At 49.0% G+C, this 16,054-nt stretch overlaps 1 protein-coding gene across 2 annotated transcripts in view; it reads left to right on the top strand.

Annotated features, from left to right (window-relative positions):
* ETF1 (eukaryotic translation termination factor 1) overlaps positions 1 to 8,205 on the top strand; it is a 28,249-nt gene extending 20,044 nt beyond the window's left edge. For both annotated transcript variants that reach the window (XM_042790286.1, XM_042790287.1), the window contains exons 6-11: positions 837 to 1,027; positions 1,557 to 1,686; positions 2,459 to 2,614; positions 3,187 to 3,251; positions 4,453 to 4,600; positions 6,097 to 8,205. In XM_042790286.1, coding sequence (XP_042646220.1) covers positions 837 to 1,027; positions 1,557 to 1,686; positions 2,459 to 2,614; positions 3,187 to 3,251; positions 4,453 to 4,600; positions 6,097 to 6,179 — 773 coding nt within the window. In that variant the 3' untranslated portion in view covers positions 6,180 to 8,205. The remainder of the gene's footprint in view (positions 1 to 836; positions 1,028 to 1,556; positions 1,687 to 2,458; positions 2,615 to 3,186; positions 3,252 to 4,452; positions 4,601 to 6,096) is intronic.
* The last annotated feature ends 7,849 nt before the right edge of the window (positions 8,206 to 16,054 follow it).

Raw genomic sequence — 16,054 nt, 5'->3', positions numbered from 1 at the left:
TTCTTCGCTCCCCTGAAATCTGACAGCAAAGTCTCTAGTCTGAGCCTTCTGCCAAAATTAATGAATCACAGTGATGTGCAGTTCATCGTCTTGGTGGCTCTTTCTTTGGAGCATGTGACCCTTGGTTTTGGGACAGTCTTAATTAAATATTACTAGCACAAGTAGTAATACCACTTGGTGCAGCATCTTTAAAGTTTGCATCTGATGGTGTTGCGTGTAAACCATGATGAAAAGCAAGAAGTGATTCCTTGCGAGAAGCACAGAGGTCTAATGGAGTGAGCAAAATTGTAGTTCCGTTATACGACGCTGTATTGCAGTGAGCCACTGATGAATTCAGCAGATTGTCTGTTAGCTACTCCTGGTTTACTGTCCTTCTCTGTAGATTGGGATGGGACAAACTGAAATAGAAATGTCTCCCCCAGTAAGTTTCTGCAGCAGGGACTGCTGGGATGCATTGCATCAGCAAGAAAAGTATGTGAGGCAGCGTAACAAAGGAAATTGCTTTTAATGAAGGTGCAGGACATAGAAAATGTGCACAGATGTTCAATATTTCTATAGAGAGTTGCAAGTCTGTATAAAAAGGAGAAAAAAAAAAAGCACACCAAACTTATTTCCCTCTGTGGGATACATTGAAAAAATCCCTTGCTGGGAGTGAGCACTCCTTATTCACTTTGTTTCAGTGAGTGCCGCTGGCTCTGCTTGTGGCAAACTAATTCTGAGGGCTGCATCTGCCCTTTTCTTCAGTTATTCAGGGCCCAGTTGGGACCATGTACTAATAATCTTTCTGAAATGAAATTACTTCCAAATTGCCACCTCACATCTGTTCTCTCATAAAGGTAGAGGAGGTCAGTCTGCCTTGCGTTTTGCTCGTTTGAGAATGGAAAAACGACACAACTATGTAAGGAAGGTAGCGGAGACGGCTGTGCAACTGTTCATTTCTGGAGACAAGGTGAACGTGGCTGGTCTTGTTTTAGCTGGATCAGCTGACTTCAAAACTGAATTAAGTCAATCTGATATGTTTGATCAGGTGAGTGGCCTTTTCTGAGCAAAGCCCAAATGTTTAAGCTGTCAGTAGTAACATGGTGATATTAGCAGTAGCTGTGGTATAAGATGCACCTCAGGAGGAATGTAACTTGGGTGTCTTAAGTGATTTGATCAAAGTTAAAAATCTGATGTATCCTAGAGAGGTCACCCTTTCCTAATACCTCCTGCAGGGAGGTAAGATCTCCTTTTCTTAATAACAGTGCTAATAAGAAATCTGTCCTCCCTGGTTTGGAACCAATGTTCATGTTCTTTGTATTCCCAAATCTAAGATAGAAGCTTTATTGGAATTAAACTTCACTAAACCTAATCTCTGTGGCCCTGTTGCCTGAAAACTGTTCTTCGATATTAAGTATTCAGAGGTCCCTCTGATTCAGAACCTCTGCTTGCAAGTGAAGCAAAATAGATTAATGCTCTGACTCTTCCAGGTACTTACTCCTGTGGCATTATGAAGTAGCCTTATGCCAGTGTTGTGTAATAGCTGCTTTTTCATGTCTCTTCTTTTTCTTGTTTAGCGGTTGCAATCCAAAGTGCTTAAACTAGTTGACATTTCATACGGAGGAGAAAATGGATTCAATCAAGCAATTGAGTTGTCAACTGAGGTCCTCTCCAATGTGAAATTCATTCAAGAGAAGAAACTAATAGGTATGTGGCTACATGCTCAGCCTTCTCCTGAGCCAGATATGCTTGACTGGATGTGCTGATCTTGCTTAAGACCTCCTGGTAATGCCTTTGTGTGCTGCCTCAGCCCTGCAGTGCCATGTGAGTTGAGCAGAGCATGACTTGTAGTGATTCTTTCTGTTACCTGGACACCTTCTCAAATGCTGCAGGACTTAAGCAGTGGGGTTTTTTGTTGTTGTTTTGTTTTTCCCCACCAAACTTATCAGATCTTCTCTGTTTATATTTTCATCAGAGATTATCTTGGTTTCAGGCCTTCTGGTAACATTTGGGTGGGAGGGGAAAAAATACTTCCTCTGTTTGCATCTTCACCAAGATGAGAGCTAAGATCTATTTTGTTTTAAGATGGCAGTAGAAATGATCCCTTCTTTGACTGTGGGCAGACACAGTTTGCTAATTTTGAAAGCACAAGAGAGCAGTGGTAACAGTAGCTACCTTCCACTGAAAAGAGTGCAGTTAAATGGTGCCTGCTGGTGAGTTAGTCCAGCTGATTGTTTCGTAGCATAGGTAAGCCTTTCAGTGGAGTGAGATTCCTGGCAGGGCAGTGCTGGATCCTGTTGACTTTCTGCTAATGAATGTTCTAAATTACATGCTTTGACATGTTATCATATCCCTTGCTTCCTTCAACAGCATTACAGTCTCCTTTGCCAGTTTTTTCTTGCATTTGAATCAGGCTTGTTAAAAATCTGTGTGGCATGATCAGTGTTCATGACAATCTTTCTTTGTATCCTGGCTGCAGGACGATACTTCGATGAAATCAGTCAGGACACGGGGAAGTACTGTTTTGGCGTTGAAGATACACTAAAAGCTTTGGAAATGGGAGCAGTAGAGATACTGATAGTTTATGAAAATCTGGATATAATGAGATACGTTCTGCACTGCCAAGGCACGGAGGGTAGGTAGCACTTCTGTGAGACTGAAAGGTCTGTGAGGGTTTAGCACCTACGCCAGCTCACTTGGCTAGATTATGCTGGAGGAGCTCCCTAAGTAGATCTTTAAGGACTTGCTCAAGGGGATGTTGTGTAGGCAGGTCACAAACTTGCAGCTTCCCAGCTACTTGGGGGGAAAAGTCTGAAACTAGCAGGCTTCCACGGCGGAGAAAGAATTGCAGTGCTGGGGTGGCAGTTTGTCACAGAGCTAGCATGAAACCTGCCTTCCAGTTGTGTATGTGTCAATGTGATACCGGTGCATTATAGAGGGGAGACTGACTTGACCCTTATGGCAACAGTCCTGACTGACTCTAGAAAAATAATATGCCTACAGGAGGACCTCTGCCTTTTCTGGTGTTGGCACTACAGTTGTTCTGGTGTGCCCTGTTTAGTTTCATTGAGCTTCAGCTATAAGGAAAGGCAGAGTCAAAGATCAAACCCTCTGTGTTGTAATTGCTGGCTGTTGTTAGTCTCTTGCCATCTTTAACCTGCATCTGGTAGTCTTATCCAACCTAATTTTTGTTTTCTGCCCTCTCAGAGGAGAAGATCCTGTATTTGACACCAGAGCAAGAGAAGGATAAATCCCACTTCACAGATAAAGAGGTATTTCAGCTTTGGAGCTTGTAGATTTATTCTCAGTGTACTGGTGCAGCATTCTGAACATCTGAGCTTACTTTGTCACAAGCATGTGAGCATGATGGACCTTTCTGGCATTCAGCTGAGACTTCAAGACGGTCGCCTGTGGCTCTTCCTGTTCACCTTCAGTGTGACCCCTGGATTCTAGACTTGCTTTTCTCCAATCTTTCCTGCTGCCAATTCCGAGGTTGTGAGTTGAAGTGGCAGGCAGCATGGGGTCTTTGATCACCATCAAACTGTCCACTAGAAGAGTTTAGTGGCCACCATGCAGGCTAAGGTCCCAAACCTTTACTCCCTGCTTATTGTGCACTGATTTGGTTGATACAAAACTGTGAGGCTTGAAATTATATATATGGATTTAAGTGCAAGGGAATGTTTGCCATTCGTTGCCTGTGAATTTCTTGCCTGTGCAGTCAAACCCCGACAGGGCGGGGAGTCTATATTACTTTGCAGAATAAGCTGGGCAAAAATGTCTGTCCCTTGCAAAAAAGGGTGTTCAACTCTGTCTCGTTAGGACTTCCTGGGTAGCCATTTCCAGCTGCTTTCCCCCTTGGTGGCGTAATTGCTAATTCCTTCCGTGCATGGGAGGTTTACAGTGTTATCTGCAGTGATGTAGCATTTCTATGCCAATAATCACTTGACCTTCTACTTATAAAACTATGCTTTTTGCCTCTGTATTTGCATAGATCAGTATTTCCTAAAGTAAACAGTGCCTGGTTAAATGAGTGGCAATGGACTGTTTGTGGGGTATAAAGGAAATTTAAGGAAACCATGAAAACTAATAGGACAGCATGAGGTGACATTTGAGCAGAAGAATAAACAAGGCGTTTTCTCTCCCGCTTCTGCACTAACTTCTGTAGTACGGAGGCCCAAAACAAAGCCTGTCAGTATTTAATTTCTTAGCACCAGGAGCCTTCTGCTTGTGCCAACACTTGTCTGATACAGATGTGTCAGGAATGCCTACCACCCGGACCCTGGCGCGTGTGGCAGGCTGCTCCAGCCTGCAGAGCATGAAGGCTGATGGTGTCTCTGTCTTAAGACTGAAAAGACAGTGGTGATGCTTAAGCCCAAGACAGCTTTTGGTATGAGTTTTCTCAATACCTAACATGCAGTGACTGTAACTTTTTTTTTTTTTTTCCTCTCCCTTCTCCCTCTAATGTCTACATAGACTGGCCAGGAACATGAACTGATAGAAAGTATGCCTCTCCTGGAGTGGTTTGCAAACAACTACAAGAAATTTGGAGCAACATTGGAAATTGTTACAGACAAATCACAGGAAGGATCCCAATTTGTGAAAGGATTTGGAGGAATTGGAGGTAAACTGCAAGAGAAAAATGTCTTTTGTCCTTTTTTAATGGTTGATTTGATAATCTGGTGCCAACACAAGTGGGATTAATTTTACTCCTATTAGTCACGATACCAGTTCAAGAAACTATCATGCTCATCTAGGATCTCCAGGTGAATTCACTCCATATTCAACAAGCTGATTCTGCATGTTAGGCAGCTGTTGCTCTCCAGTTGTGTTCCTCAGATCCCTTTGTCCTTCAGAGTGCTTAGGGGAGGACTGTCCTTTCTAGCTGCTGAAGGGCTGTGAACTGCTTCGCTCTCTCTGCACAGTTGTTTTGTGGCAGACCAAGCCCTGCTGTGTAGAAGTGGTGTATGACAAACACCAGCCTAGTTTCTGAAGCAGCTGGATATCTGTTACTCATCTCTTAGAACTTCCCTGTACTTTGCTCCCTGATCTTTTACTTCTTTTCAAAAATAAAAGTATTTTTAGCCCAACTTCACGGAGAAATGAGATTTCTGAAATCCTTTAGTCCTCTTCTTGAGCTCTCTGACCAGTTTTGGTGAAGTCTGGCAGAGGTGCAGGTGTCTCATGTGCTTCAGTGACAAAAATCATTAGGAGTGTAGAGCAAATACACCTGCCATGCACCTTGTCCTCCCCAGCCTAGGGATTCCAGGACAAAGCTGTTGCTTATTTGCTGATAAGCCAGCTGTTGCCACTTGCTGTGTTTAGGTTGATGGATGTAAACCAGGGATGAGTGTATTATAAAGAGGAATTTCAAGGGACTGGAGAACACCAATCAGGAGGAAACAAGCTTGAATTGTTTGGCTACGTAAGGAGCATCAGGTTTCTAAGTTTTCAGGCTTTTGTAATTCCAAGAGTCCTTCCTGCCCTGCCAGATCCAGCTGCTTTGCCTGGTGAGAGACTCTTTGCTACCATGCTCAAGTCCTTGTAGACTTGAAAGGAAATACTCCTTAAATACCCTTCACCTAAGTGTAAATGTTTCCAGAAACAGAGATTTCCCAGAAACCCAGGTTGGTGTTTGGGGTGAGAAGGAAAGAGTCCAGGAAGACAGCCACTAAATACTGCTTTTACACTGTTGTAAAAGTTACTTCAGTGTCAGCTGCCTTTGAAATTTCACTGATAAGCCCCTTGTCTGAGCAGTTATATTAGGACAAATAATCTGTTACTGGCCTTTTTTTTTTTTTTTTTTGGAGATACAGGCCTCCTAGAATAGGCCCAGCTTTTCCAGAAGAAAGCTGGCCTATGCTGGGCAGGTAGGTATTTCTTCCTTTTGGCAAGAAATTACATCAGGCTGTAACGTGGATGTGGCATTTTCGCTCTAGCTGTGAGTCTGGTGGCAATCATCGGTTTGAGCCTAACTTGCAATTCAAGTGCTAAGTCAGCTTCGGAAAAAAAAATGTAGCTGAGAAACTCTTGACGTGCAGACAGGGCTCGGTAAACTGTTTAAAATGCCTTTCTAGCTCTCTGAATTTCAAAGAAGCTAAAGCGTGTTGTTTTTACTAGGTATCTTGCGGTACCGAGTGGACTTCCAGGGAATGGAATACCAAGGAGGAGACGATGAATTTTTTGACCTTGATGACTACTAGGTAGTCGACCTGGGTCCGGCAAAACGTGCCTCGCCCCTCCAGCATCCAACCCAAGGAGCAAACTCATGGTGGAAAACACAACAGATCCCTGCCTTAGAATTGGAACATTTCCAGAACTTGATCCACAAGCATTGGATTTAAAAAAGCAAAACCCTACACTTTGGTTTGTCATAGTGTCAGTACAGCAGCAAACTACTAAGTTCCTGTATGCCACTTTGGACTAATTTAAAAAGAATCCCAGTTTTTACTTTTACTCAATGGTGAAATTGGTTGCTCTTGTATTTTATGAAAATGATTTTTTTAACCTTCATGATACATTAACTGCTGTAAACCTCTTCCTTCAAAAATTAATAGAAGTAAGATCCTACTGGTTTGTTTCTTTTTACTTTGATTGGAGAAATCAATTGCTGCATTTTGCAGCAACGTGACCCATTTACATGGCATTCTCAGCTTAGACTGCAGAAGAAGAAATGTAATGAAATTGGAGCCATTCATTCTCTTCAGAAGAATGAGAAGGCACTTACCTAGAGTGCTAGCTTATGTGTGGCTTGCAGATTCAGATGGTTTGGGGAGGCTTACCGGCCAAACGTGCTTTAATCTATTTGCAGAAGCACCGCTCTTGGAAACTAGGAAATGCACTTCATTGATTGCAATGAAAATGCTGCTGAAGTCTTGGGCTTAATTTGGATTTGAGCAGTGCAGCCTTCAGGATTTTTTTTTTTTTTTTTTTTTTTTTTTCAGTCTTGACAAGAATAAACATATGATTTAAGTGAAGTAAGGTACACTTTGCTTTGTTTTGTTCCTCAGTAAGTTTTTCTTTCTGCTTTAGGACTGCGTAAGGTTTCCTTGATTATGTGAATTTCAACCCACAGTTCTTTAATGGAAGCGGGTATTTTACAGGAAGAATTAGGAAGTGGAGCCCTTGACTGAAACCTTAGTACTGGTGCATTTGGAGCATTTGATACTAATACGTTGAACGTTAGCACAACCCACTGGGGACATCCATCTCCCAGCACTAAGGCTCACAAGTGTCCTGTAAATCTGATGCTGAACTCTAATTCGCCCTTAATGGGTTAAAACTCCTGGTTGCATCAAGACTCAAGAAAGCTTTTTGCCTCCTTTATAGGAGGCACGACATTTCAACCTACTAGAAATGGCGAAGGGTTTTTCAGATGGTCTTGCAGGCAGAGGGTGAAGTGAACATTGGCACAAGATAATGCACGTGTCTTGCTTCTTTTCGGGGGTCACGGGGTCCTCCGGGCGCCCGGACATCGCGGTGCCTGGTGCTTCACTGGCTCTGTCACTCCTGGTGCATCGGTCAAAAGCAGCTCCTGTTCCAAGCTGCATACCTGCCTATTTTTCCAATAATCCTGTTTCACTTGAACGGAGGGGGGGAGCTTGTCTTAAAATTTCTGCCACGCTGTTCTTTGAGGTCCAAAATTACTGTCATGGTGAGCAATACGATTTGTAACCCTGGTTCATAACCTGGCAGATGGCTTTGCTGTCGTTTTCACATCGAAGCTGGAATCTCTCACGGAAGGTGGGACTGGGTCCGCCGTAGATTTGCACAAACCCAGGTTTGAGCACATTTGCGGTCTTCACAGTGGTGTGTTCTGGATTTTGCCATTGTAAATGGGTCTAATGTGACATGACAAGACCAGAAAAATTGGATGTAAATTTACATTTTTGAATATACTGCTTGTTGTTTCACATGATACATTCTAGGGTATGCAGCTCCTTTTTGTAGTTTTTATTTTTACTATTTAAGTTTGGAAATGATGCCAAATTTTTGTATTTCTTTAATCAATGTGTTCTCTTCAGTGATATATATTGCATTATATATTGATGTGTATATCAATATATACTGATATGTATTACACTTACACATACAAACACGTTAAATGGGGGTGAAAAATCCTAGCCTTCGCATACTATATAGCCTCTGCAGAGAGATCCCAAGCAGTGATATCTTGGTGTTGTGATGTACAGAAATGGAGAAGAGTATTAAACCATATTTAAGAATATAGTACAGACTCCTGACTTATTTTCTTTAGTCCAGGAAACCTCCTGCTTTCCTCTCAGCTCGGTGCCAGCTTCAGGTCAGTACTTGAGTTTTGAGGTGGCTGTTTCCTAGTCGGGCTTGGACATGGTGTTTCTTCACCCTGCTGTTGCTCTTTTAAGCTGTAGCAGAAACCTGACTTCAGAGGCGGGGAGGAAAACCAGCAACCCAAGTTCAAAGAAAGTTGTGCTGCGGGTGTTACCTACCTCGCAGATGTCGAAACCTGCCCTTACTATTCCAGTCACAGAAGGCCTGGGTGGATATTTTTAAGAAGCCTTTGCTGCTCTGCCTCTCGGGACACGGGCGGACCAGCGGCGTATTGCTCGTGGGCCAGCCGCCCCGGTCCGCTGCCGGAGCTTCGGGGCAGGGATGACTTTCCCCGAGGGCCGGCCCCCTCCGCTACCTGGGAAGGTGATATGGAAAAGACACCAGTAATAAATAGCAGGAATTTTAGCAGATGCTTTAAGTCGCCTGCCAGCTGGCCTGGCCGAGCGCTGAGTCTCGGGCGGAAGCTCAGCATCCACCTTCTCGCGCCGCAGCACCAGAACAGGGCAGGATCGGGGCCGTGGGGCTGGCGTACAGCAGCGGGTGCTTAGGCAGAGTTTGTGGTTTTTTTTTTTTGTTTTTTTTTTTTTTTTTTCCTGCGTGCTCTCTGTGGTCTGCAGCTGTAGCGGACAGGAGAGCGTGGGCTCACGGTTCTTGGGTCTGCAGGTGGCAGAAGTTACGGAGATGTGATGTTTCTGCCGGAGCAGAAATAAAACTGACGCACAAAACCACTTTGCTGTGTGCATCTTGTGCTGTGCAGAAAACCGATCGCCGCTCAGCTCGTGACGCCGATAACAGCATCAGGCTGCGATCAGCACAAAATACACACAAAAAAGAAACGATCCCATCAGTCAGCACATGTCACGGGAGAAGCTCTTGCTTGCAGAAAACGACCCATGCAGTCTCAGGGGTTGGTGTGAGCCGGGATGTATATTGTTTTCGAAAAGAGCAGAAATATTTCCCGGTTAACCCTTTACTGGCAGCGACGGCCAACCTGGTTTCTGCTTTTCACTTGTGCGTTCCGAGGGGAAAAGGAAGGAGCAGTGGAGCCTGGCTGCTGGCGAGGGATGTGCGAGAGCTCCCTCGTTCCGTGGCACAAGTGCTCCAGGCCAGACATGCTTGCGGGCTGCGGATTGCCTCACCCACTGATCCGGGCTGGTTCTCGCATCTCTTCCCCTTCCCGCTTCGGTGAGAGAACACGAGCGCGAAGCGACCCGGCTGCTGGGTCCCCTCCGGCTGCACCTCCCGCCGGGCGCCGCACGCTTACGGAAGGGTGAGGCTGCTGGAGAGAAACGTGGTGAAACTCTTCCTCATAGCTGCCAGAATAAGGTCGCTGGGTTCCCGGAACCCTCCAGAAAGCAGTTTCTGTCGCAGGCTTGCTCTTATCCCGGTTGCAGGGGTCGGTGTTGGCGCTCGGATTGTTTTCTAGTTGCAAGCGCCGATTTAGGCGTCTTTTTTCGCATCAGAGTATCGAGTGGGCTCTTCCCGGCCTATAAACGTGAGCATTCCCCTTGCGGTGCTCTCCCCTGGGAAACTTGGCTTTCGCCACGCGGGATTGCTGCGACGCCGAGTTTGGGCGCGTCCGGACGGACACAAGCGAGCGGAGGATGCAGGTTTGTATTTCAAAGCCAGGCAGGAAGGCTTCCCGCTGTACCGTGGGGCGGTTAGATAATGATTTCCCCGGAAGGGATCCGATCTCGATTAGCTGGAATGAAGAGAATAAATGAAGTGTCATTTCCAGTACGTCGCGTGGAGCTGCTTCTGTGCATCTCGGGGCAGTTTAACGTGTGCTCAGGGCTGCCGTCCCCGGGCCTTTTCACACCTGAACTTGGAAGCGGCGTGTCCCTGGGCCCACCGCCGCCGCAGCCGCCTGAGAGGAGGTTCCCGTGAGCGTTTCTAGAGGATGATCAGCTTCTGCTTGCTGTCTGAAGGCTTTTTTTTTTTTTTTTTTTTTTTTCTCATGCCAGAGCGCTTCAGCTCGTGTAAATGCTTCAACTGTGTGTGCCTTACGCCCTCGGTAATAGCCACTGACTTTTTATTTTATGTAGAGTAAATCCATACCGCTCCTACTGCGCTCCCCGCTTCAGTTTTGTCACTGCCTGCTCAGATGTATTCTGATGATGCTCTTTCTAAATGCTACTTTCTATATAGCTGTAATTAAAGACAGAATTTGCCCTTTGTAACTTGTTATTTCGGGAGCTGGAGCCCGGCCTGCACTGTTGTTGCTAGCAGGCTACAAATGCCATTGTCCTGGGAAGCCGAGCGCAGCCGGCGGTGCTGAAAGGCAGCTCTGGAATTTCACTCGGCTATTTTTAGTCAGTGGCGAAAAATTGCACTTCCAACACATTCGAAGCTTTGTCAGTGCTTAAATAAATCAAAGGGCAAATCCCGATTCCTTGCTAAGGGGCAGGACGAGGAGGTGACCTTAAGCCGCTGCGGAGGCTGAGTGGGTGGGGGGGCTGAGCCCCAGCTCTGCTATGCTGGGGTGGCTGCTGGCTCCTTGCTCTTCTCCCTGGGACCCTTTCAGGGTCGGGGTCCCCCCCCCCCAGTTTCCCTCTGTCGTCTCCCCCTTCGCTCTGCCCTAGCTCTGGGGCTCGCTGGCGGTGCGGGCATGCACATCTGCTCCCTGCAGAGCCACAGCAGTGGCAGCTCCTCGAAAGCCAGGACCTGGAGGCAGGAGCTCCTGAAGGACGCTGTCTGTAAGTCTGGGTGGCTGAATATCAAGCTGTCATGCCTCAGACTACTTCCTTCAACGCCAACCTCTCCCTCAGCTGTAAGGCAAACCCAGCTTCTAACCCACACTTTCTTCTTCTTAATGCCAGGGCAGGAGTTTTCCGAGAAGCTGCTTCATCTGTTTAGCCACCAAGTTTCCACACTGGCACAAAATAAACCTCATTCTCTGGCGATGGGATCCTCACAGCTGAGTCTTCTTGCCTTGCCATGTGCTTGGAGATCCCCAGGTGCCTGCTTTGCTGCTTTCTTCCCCTGTGCTCCGACGTCAGGATGTGGTTTGAACGCGGAGACCTTCGACTAGGCTCGGCCATGGCTCCCAAGAGCCTCCAGTTACCCAAGAGCAGGTTCCAGCAGCCCCGTGAAGGTAAGACAGTGCCAAGCAAGAAGGACACGTGCAGTGACCCGGGGCCATTAGATCACAGCTGGCTCCAGGCCACCCTCGGTGGTCGTCGGTGTTGGGGTTCCCTCGCACCCCTGGGCCCACTCCGAAGCGCTCACCCTGTGCCCTCACTCCGTCCCCATTCCCAATCCCACCCCGGGGCATGGGACTGAGGGACGGTGTCGCAGCCCGTGAAGCCTCAAGCCCTGCACAGAGCTGATGGTTTCCATCTTGACGGTGGTTTCCATCATGCCGTATTGCTCACATAGGTGCTGACCCCTTTCCCAGCTGCTGTTCGGAGGTTATCTGCCCCTTTTTGGGATTTGCCTGGGTTTGGAGTTGGGGGAGGGGGCTGCACCGTGCTGGGAAGGAACTGGGCCCCCGCAGCACTACAGGAGGCTTGTCCTGTCCCTGGGCATGGCGCTGTGCAGCTCCTGGAAGGGGCCTCCTGGCTCACAAAATCCCTCTGCCGCTCTGTAACTGATTTCTTGGGAGCTGCTTTCAACCCACGTTGGTGTTATTTAGTAGAAAAGCTCCTGCACGCTCCTGTGCCGCCGCTCATGCTGTTCCTCAAAAGCCTGGGACACCTCAGAGGGCCGTGCTGAACCGCTCTCCAGTTAAACACGCCAAAGGGTGTTTAGCAGTCCGATCTGGTGAAAGGAATTGCACTTGCCGCGCGTAATCTCCTGCCCGCGCCTCTTGCTTGAGCTCGTGCAGCCGTGGGAAAAGCTCCCTCATGTCTCCTCTTCATCTTTGCTTCTCCAGACTAAACAAACCAGCTCCCTCGGTCCTTCCCCGGGGAGCCGGCTGCTCCGGGAGCCTTTCCCCTGCCCGCACGCCTGCTCGAGCGTTTCTTGCTGCGAGGGGCCGGGCGCAGGATCCGGCCACGGCTGCCTCTCGCGTGCTTCTCGGCCACGGGTGGTTTGGGGATGGTTTTGGGGTTGCACGGGAGGACACGGACTCGTTGGAGTGGGGTGTGGGAAGAACATGCGGAGTGCAGATCTCGGGGTTACCCCCAGCGGGGCGGTTCTGCATAGTCATGTCTCAATTTACCCGAAATAGCGGAGAAGTTTGTACTGTTTGAGGACGGGGAGGGGGTGGGGGGGATGGAGGCCGGCAGCTTGCCCAAAAGCTAAAACTGCGTGGAAAAATATATTTTCCTAGTGAGGAAAATGGAAAATATAAAGGAAATAAGTAGCAGAAGAGAAGAGGGGAGGGATGGCTGGTCTCATCTGAGCACTGCTGCAGCTGGACACCATCCTTCAGGAGCGTGGGGCAGCTCTGACTGGCCGCAGACGTCCCCAGCAGTGGGGGACAGCAGTCGCGGGGTCCCCAGCTGCTCTCTCGCTGCTGGTGCCTGGCTGAGATGGAGGGGCCCCCCTCCTGCAGCCTCTTGCGTTTTTCCTGCGGCTGTGGTGCGGGGCTCCGGGGCGGCGAGCGATCGCTGGGTGTTTCGGGGGTATCTGCCTCGCTGCACAGCAGTTGCTCCTCCGGGCTGAGGCCTGGGCGGTGCTCAGAGAAACCGAAAACATCCACACTTATGTTTGAAAAAAAAAAAAAAAAGTTTTACTAAACAAATGTCATCCTACAGGTCACAATCTAAATGCTGGCTCCAGGGAGGGGGGAGCGATGCTCCCTGGTGCTGTTGGAGACTTGGGTGCCTTTCCCAGGGCTGTTTGGCCAGGACAGACCCAAACCCACGTACACCAGCACCACCCAGCCATCCCCCCGAGCCGGATGTCTGGATAGTGGCACCTACTGTGAGCTTTTAAATGCTGCTCCCTAAACTTAAAGCTCCTGCAAAGTGGTTGCCCTGGGGGGGGCCATGCTCCGCAGCTCTCCCCCTCGCTGGCCTAGTGCTCTGCGTCGGCATCCCTGCGGCTTTGGTGGACACCAATGGATTGAAGCCACTTGTGTCCACAAGCAAAAAGGGAAAAGTTTACTTAGAGATTGTCTCTGTTTAAAGAACGGGTTTTCATAGCTATTTAAATAGCGGTTTGCAAGGTTTGCTTAGTGCTTAGCTTGCACAGAGGTATTTTGGAGTTATCTGCAGGAGGTGATGGGGATGGGTAGAGGGATCACTCATGTTCCCAGAGCCAATTTTTATTAAGAAAAAAAACATTTCTACACTGCCTGCAAGGAAGCTCCCACTGACTCATTGCCTGAGGAACGCGGGAGGTAACCAGCCGAAAGGACAATGTTCATGCTTTGCATACGAGATAAAGCACGGGGGTTTTCCGTGTGAAACACGAGCGTCAGAGGTGTAGCAAGTGGTTGCCGTAAGCTGAAGTCGGCTGCCTTCGCTCAAGCGCTGCCTGGGAGCCAAGAACATATTTCTGGAGGGTGGGGAGGGAAGGGAGGATGCTTTAAACCCATGGCAGGGGTGGCTGCAGGCTGCCGGGACACCTCGCGTACCTCTGCGCTGGGGTGTCTGCCGTCATTCCTTCTGTTTTGTTGCGCACCCAGTGTGCCCTCCCTCCCTCACTGCTCTGCTTTTTGCCCCACAGACTTACAGGCTTCACTGAACCTGCTTATTTCGTGATGCTGCGGTGGATTTGAGTTGCATCTGTGGCTGAATGAATCTTAAACAACCCCCCTCCCGTGTCCTCTGTGCATCCCAGGTGTGCCCAAAGTCTGCGCGGTTTTCCCGAGCGCATTGAGGGATGACAAAGCCACGCTTCGGAAAGCCGGGGAGGACGGGGGACTGTCCTTCTGGAGGTACACCGTTGCGTGTCCACCTTGAGACAAGCCCTGCTGCGCTTCAGCCGGGTTTGGTTTAACGCCTGGGTCACGCTCGTTTGCCAGAGCAGCTCCGGGAGGAACATCCCGGGGTGTGGGAGGGCGCCGAGGGGGAACGTGCTGTGTGTGGCTTTGGTGTGAGGAGCATCGGGAGCTCAGAGCCGCTCCAGCGCGACAGGGGATGCCACGGGGCTGGCTCTGGTGGCTCGTTAAGTTTTTGTGATCTTCAGGGCTCTGCATTTCTGCAGCTTGGGGGGTGGGGGGGGGGTCCCCAGCAGGCTCCTGCAGCCTGGGGCAGAGACCTGCTCTGCTGGGGCCCAACCGGGACCGCAGGGTCAGGGGCAGACCCCAGGGCACTAATCCTTCCCAAGGTTTGCACAGCTGTAATACATGGTAAAAAATAAGCTGGAAATAAGTTCTGATTAAGACCAACAAAAGGGCTGGGGCTTTCCCTTTCAATTGCAAAGCCAACGGGTGGTTTAATCCCTCGCTGCCTGGTGCTGGGGATAAAGGCCGGCACATGAATTGCTTTTGTTCTCACGTTCTTACTAGCAGGGTAACTGAGCTTACTCCTAGTCCCTCGCCGTTCTGCTTAGGTAGGTGGACGCACCCGAAGGGTGATGCACCGCAAAGCAAGTCTGTTCATAGCTTTATTGTCATCTCCCAATCAACTATTGGCTCCCTGAGGTTGTGCTACAGTTGGCAGGACACCAGCTGCCCCAATGTCACCTCCTCCCGTGCAGGATGGAGAGCTGGCACTGCCCGCTTCCACACCTAGGAGCTACTGTCCTGCTCTTACAGTCAGGATCTTGTTCGGGGTAAGTGGTCTGTCTGCTTCCAAGCAGTCCATTGTCACCTCTTCTGTCTTGCCAATGGGTCTGTAAATTTAATTAAATACCGAGGGCTGAGCTTTGCAGCAGATTCACCATATACGATCCAATTTTCGAGGGTAACAAGTACGTAATTGCACAAACCCAAGCGGAAGCTGGGAGCGCAGCGAGCCGCCGCTCACCGGATGGTCGGGCAGCTCGGCCGCTCCGGCGAGGGGAATTCGTTGTGCCGGTGGGGAGTGGGGACAAGTTCAGGCTGAGCCAAAACAAGCTGAGTTCTTAGAGTCTGCGGTCGGCTGACAGTGGTGGCACAACCATATTTACTGACAGCCCTTTACTGAGCCTCACTAAAAAGGTTTGGTGCTGTTTTCAAATCGCGCAGTGACAGCGAAACGGAGGGTGATGTGCCAGGCAAGGGGTGGAGAAACCTTTTCTGTCCCACCTGAAAATACAGGCGAGAGCCCTGGGAAGGGTGCAGAGCGAGGGTGGCTCTGAGGTTCAAGCAGGGATTTAGGGGCTGGTTTTTGTTCTCTCAACCCTGCACAAAGTGAAAATACGTATTAATTTGTTAAGCGTCCAACATGTTGAAGGTATCGAGAGAAAATAAAGGCATTGCTGGAATAACCTCACAGCATGTCTATAGAGAGTACTTGCCAGTAAGTATGGAAAGAAATGTATTACAGACATCTGAGACATGAAATCAGTAACTAGAAGGGTGCGTAGGGTTTGGGGTTTGTTTGTTTGGTTTGTTTTGTTCGTTGTTTTTTTTTTTTTTTTTTTTATATTGGGGCACCAGAGCTTCGAAACAGCATTTAGATCACCCCAGGGTGTCTGTGAATGCTGCAGGTAAGTCAGGAGAGAAGCCGGGCTGGGAGAAGCCAGCGTGGGGGCCAGGCATCACCCAGGGGTGTCTCTCTGCCAGGGGGGGGTCCGTGTCCCCCCCCCGGCCCTCCCCGAGGCCAGTGGGATTCCGGCAGGGAAGGATGCGTGCGGTGGGGCTTGGGGGTGCTGAGCTGCTCGTTTCCCCACGCTGGGCTCGTGCAAGGAGCCGGGGGGGACTCTGGCCCTGGGGGTGCCGGCCAGGACCGCC

Source organism: Tyto alba, unplaced genomic scaffold, assembly GCF_018691265.1.
Source record: "Tyto alba isolate M040663 unplaced genomic scaffold, T.alba_DEE_v4.0 Super-Scaffold_17, whole genome shotgun sequence".
NCBI lineage: Eukaryota > Metazoa > Chordata > Aves > Strigiformes > Tytonidae > Tyto > Tyto alba.
The sequence above is the reverse complement of the archived record's forward strand: the minus strand, read 5'-3'. Positions and strand labels throughout refer to the sequence as shown.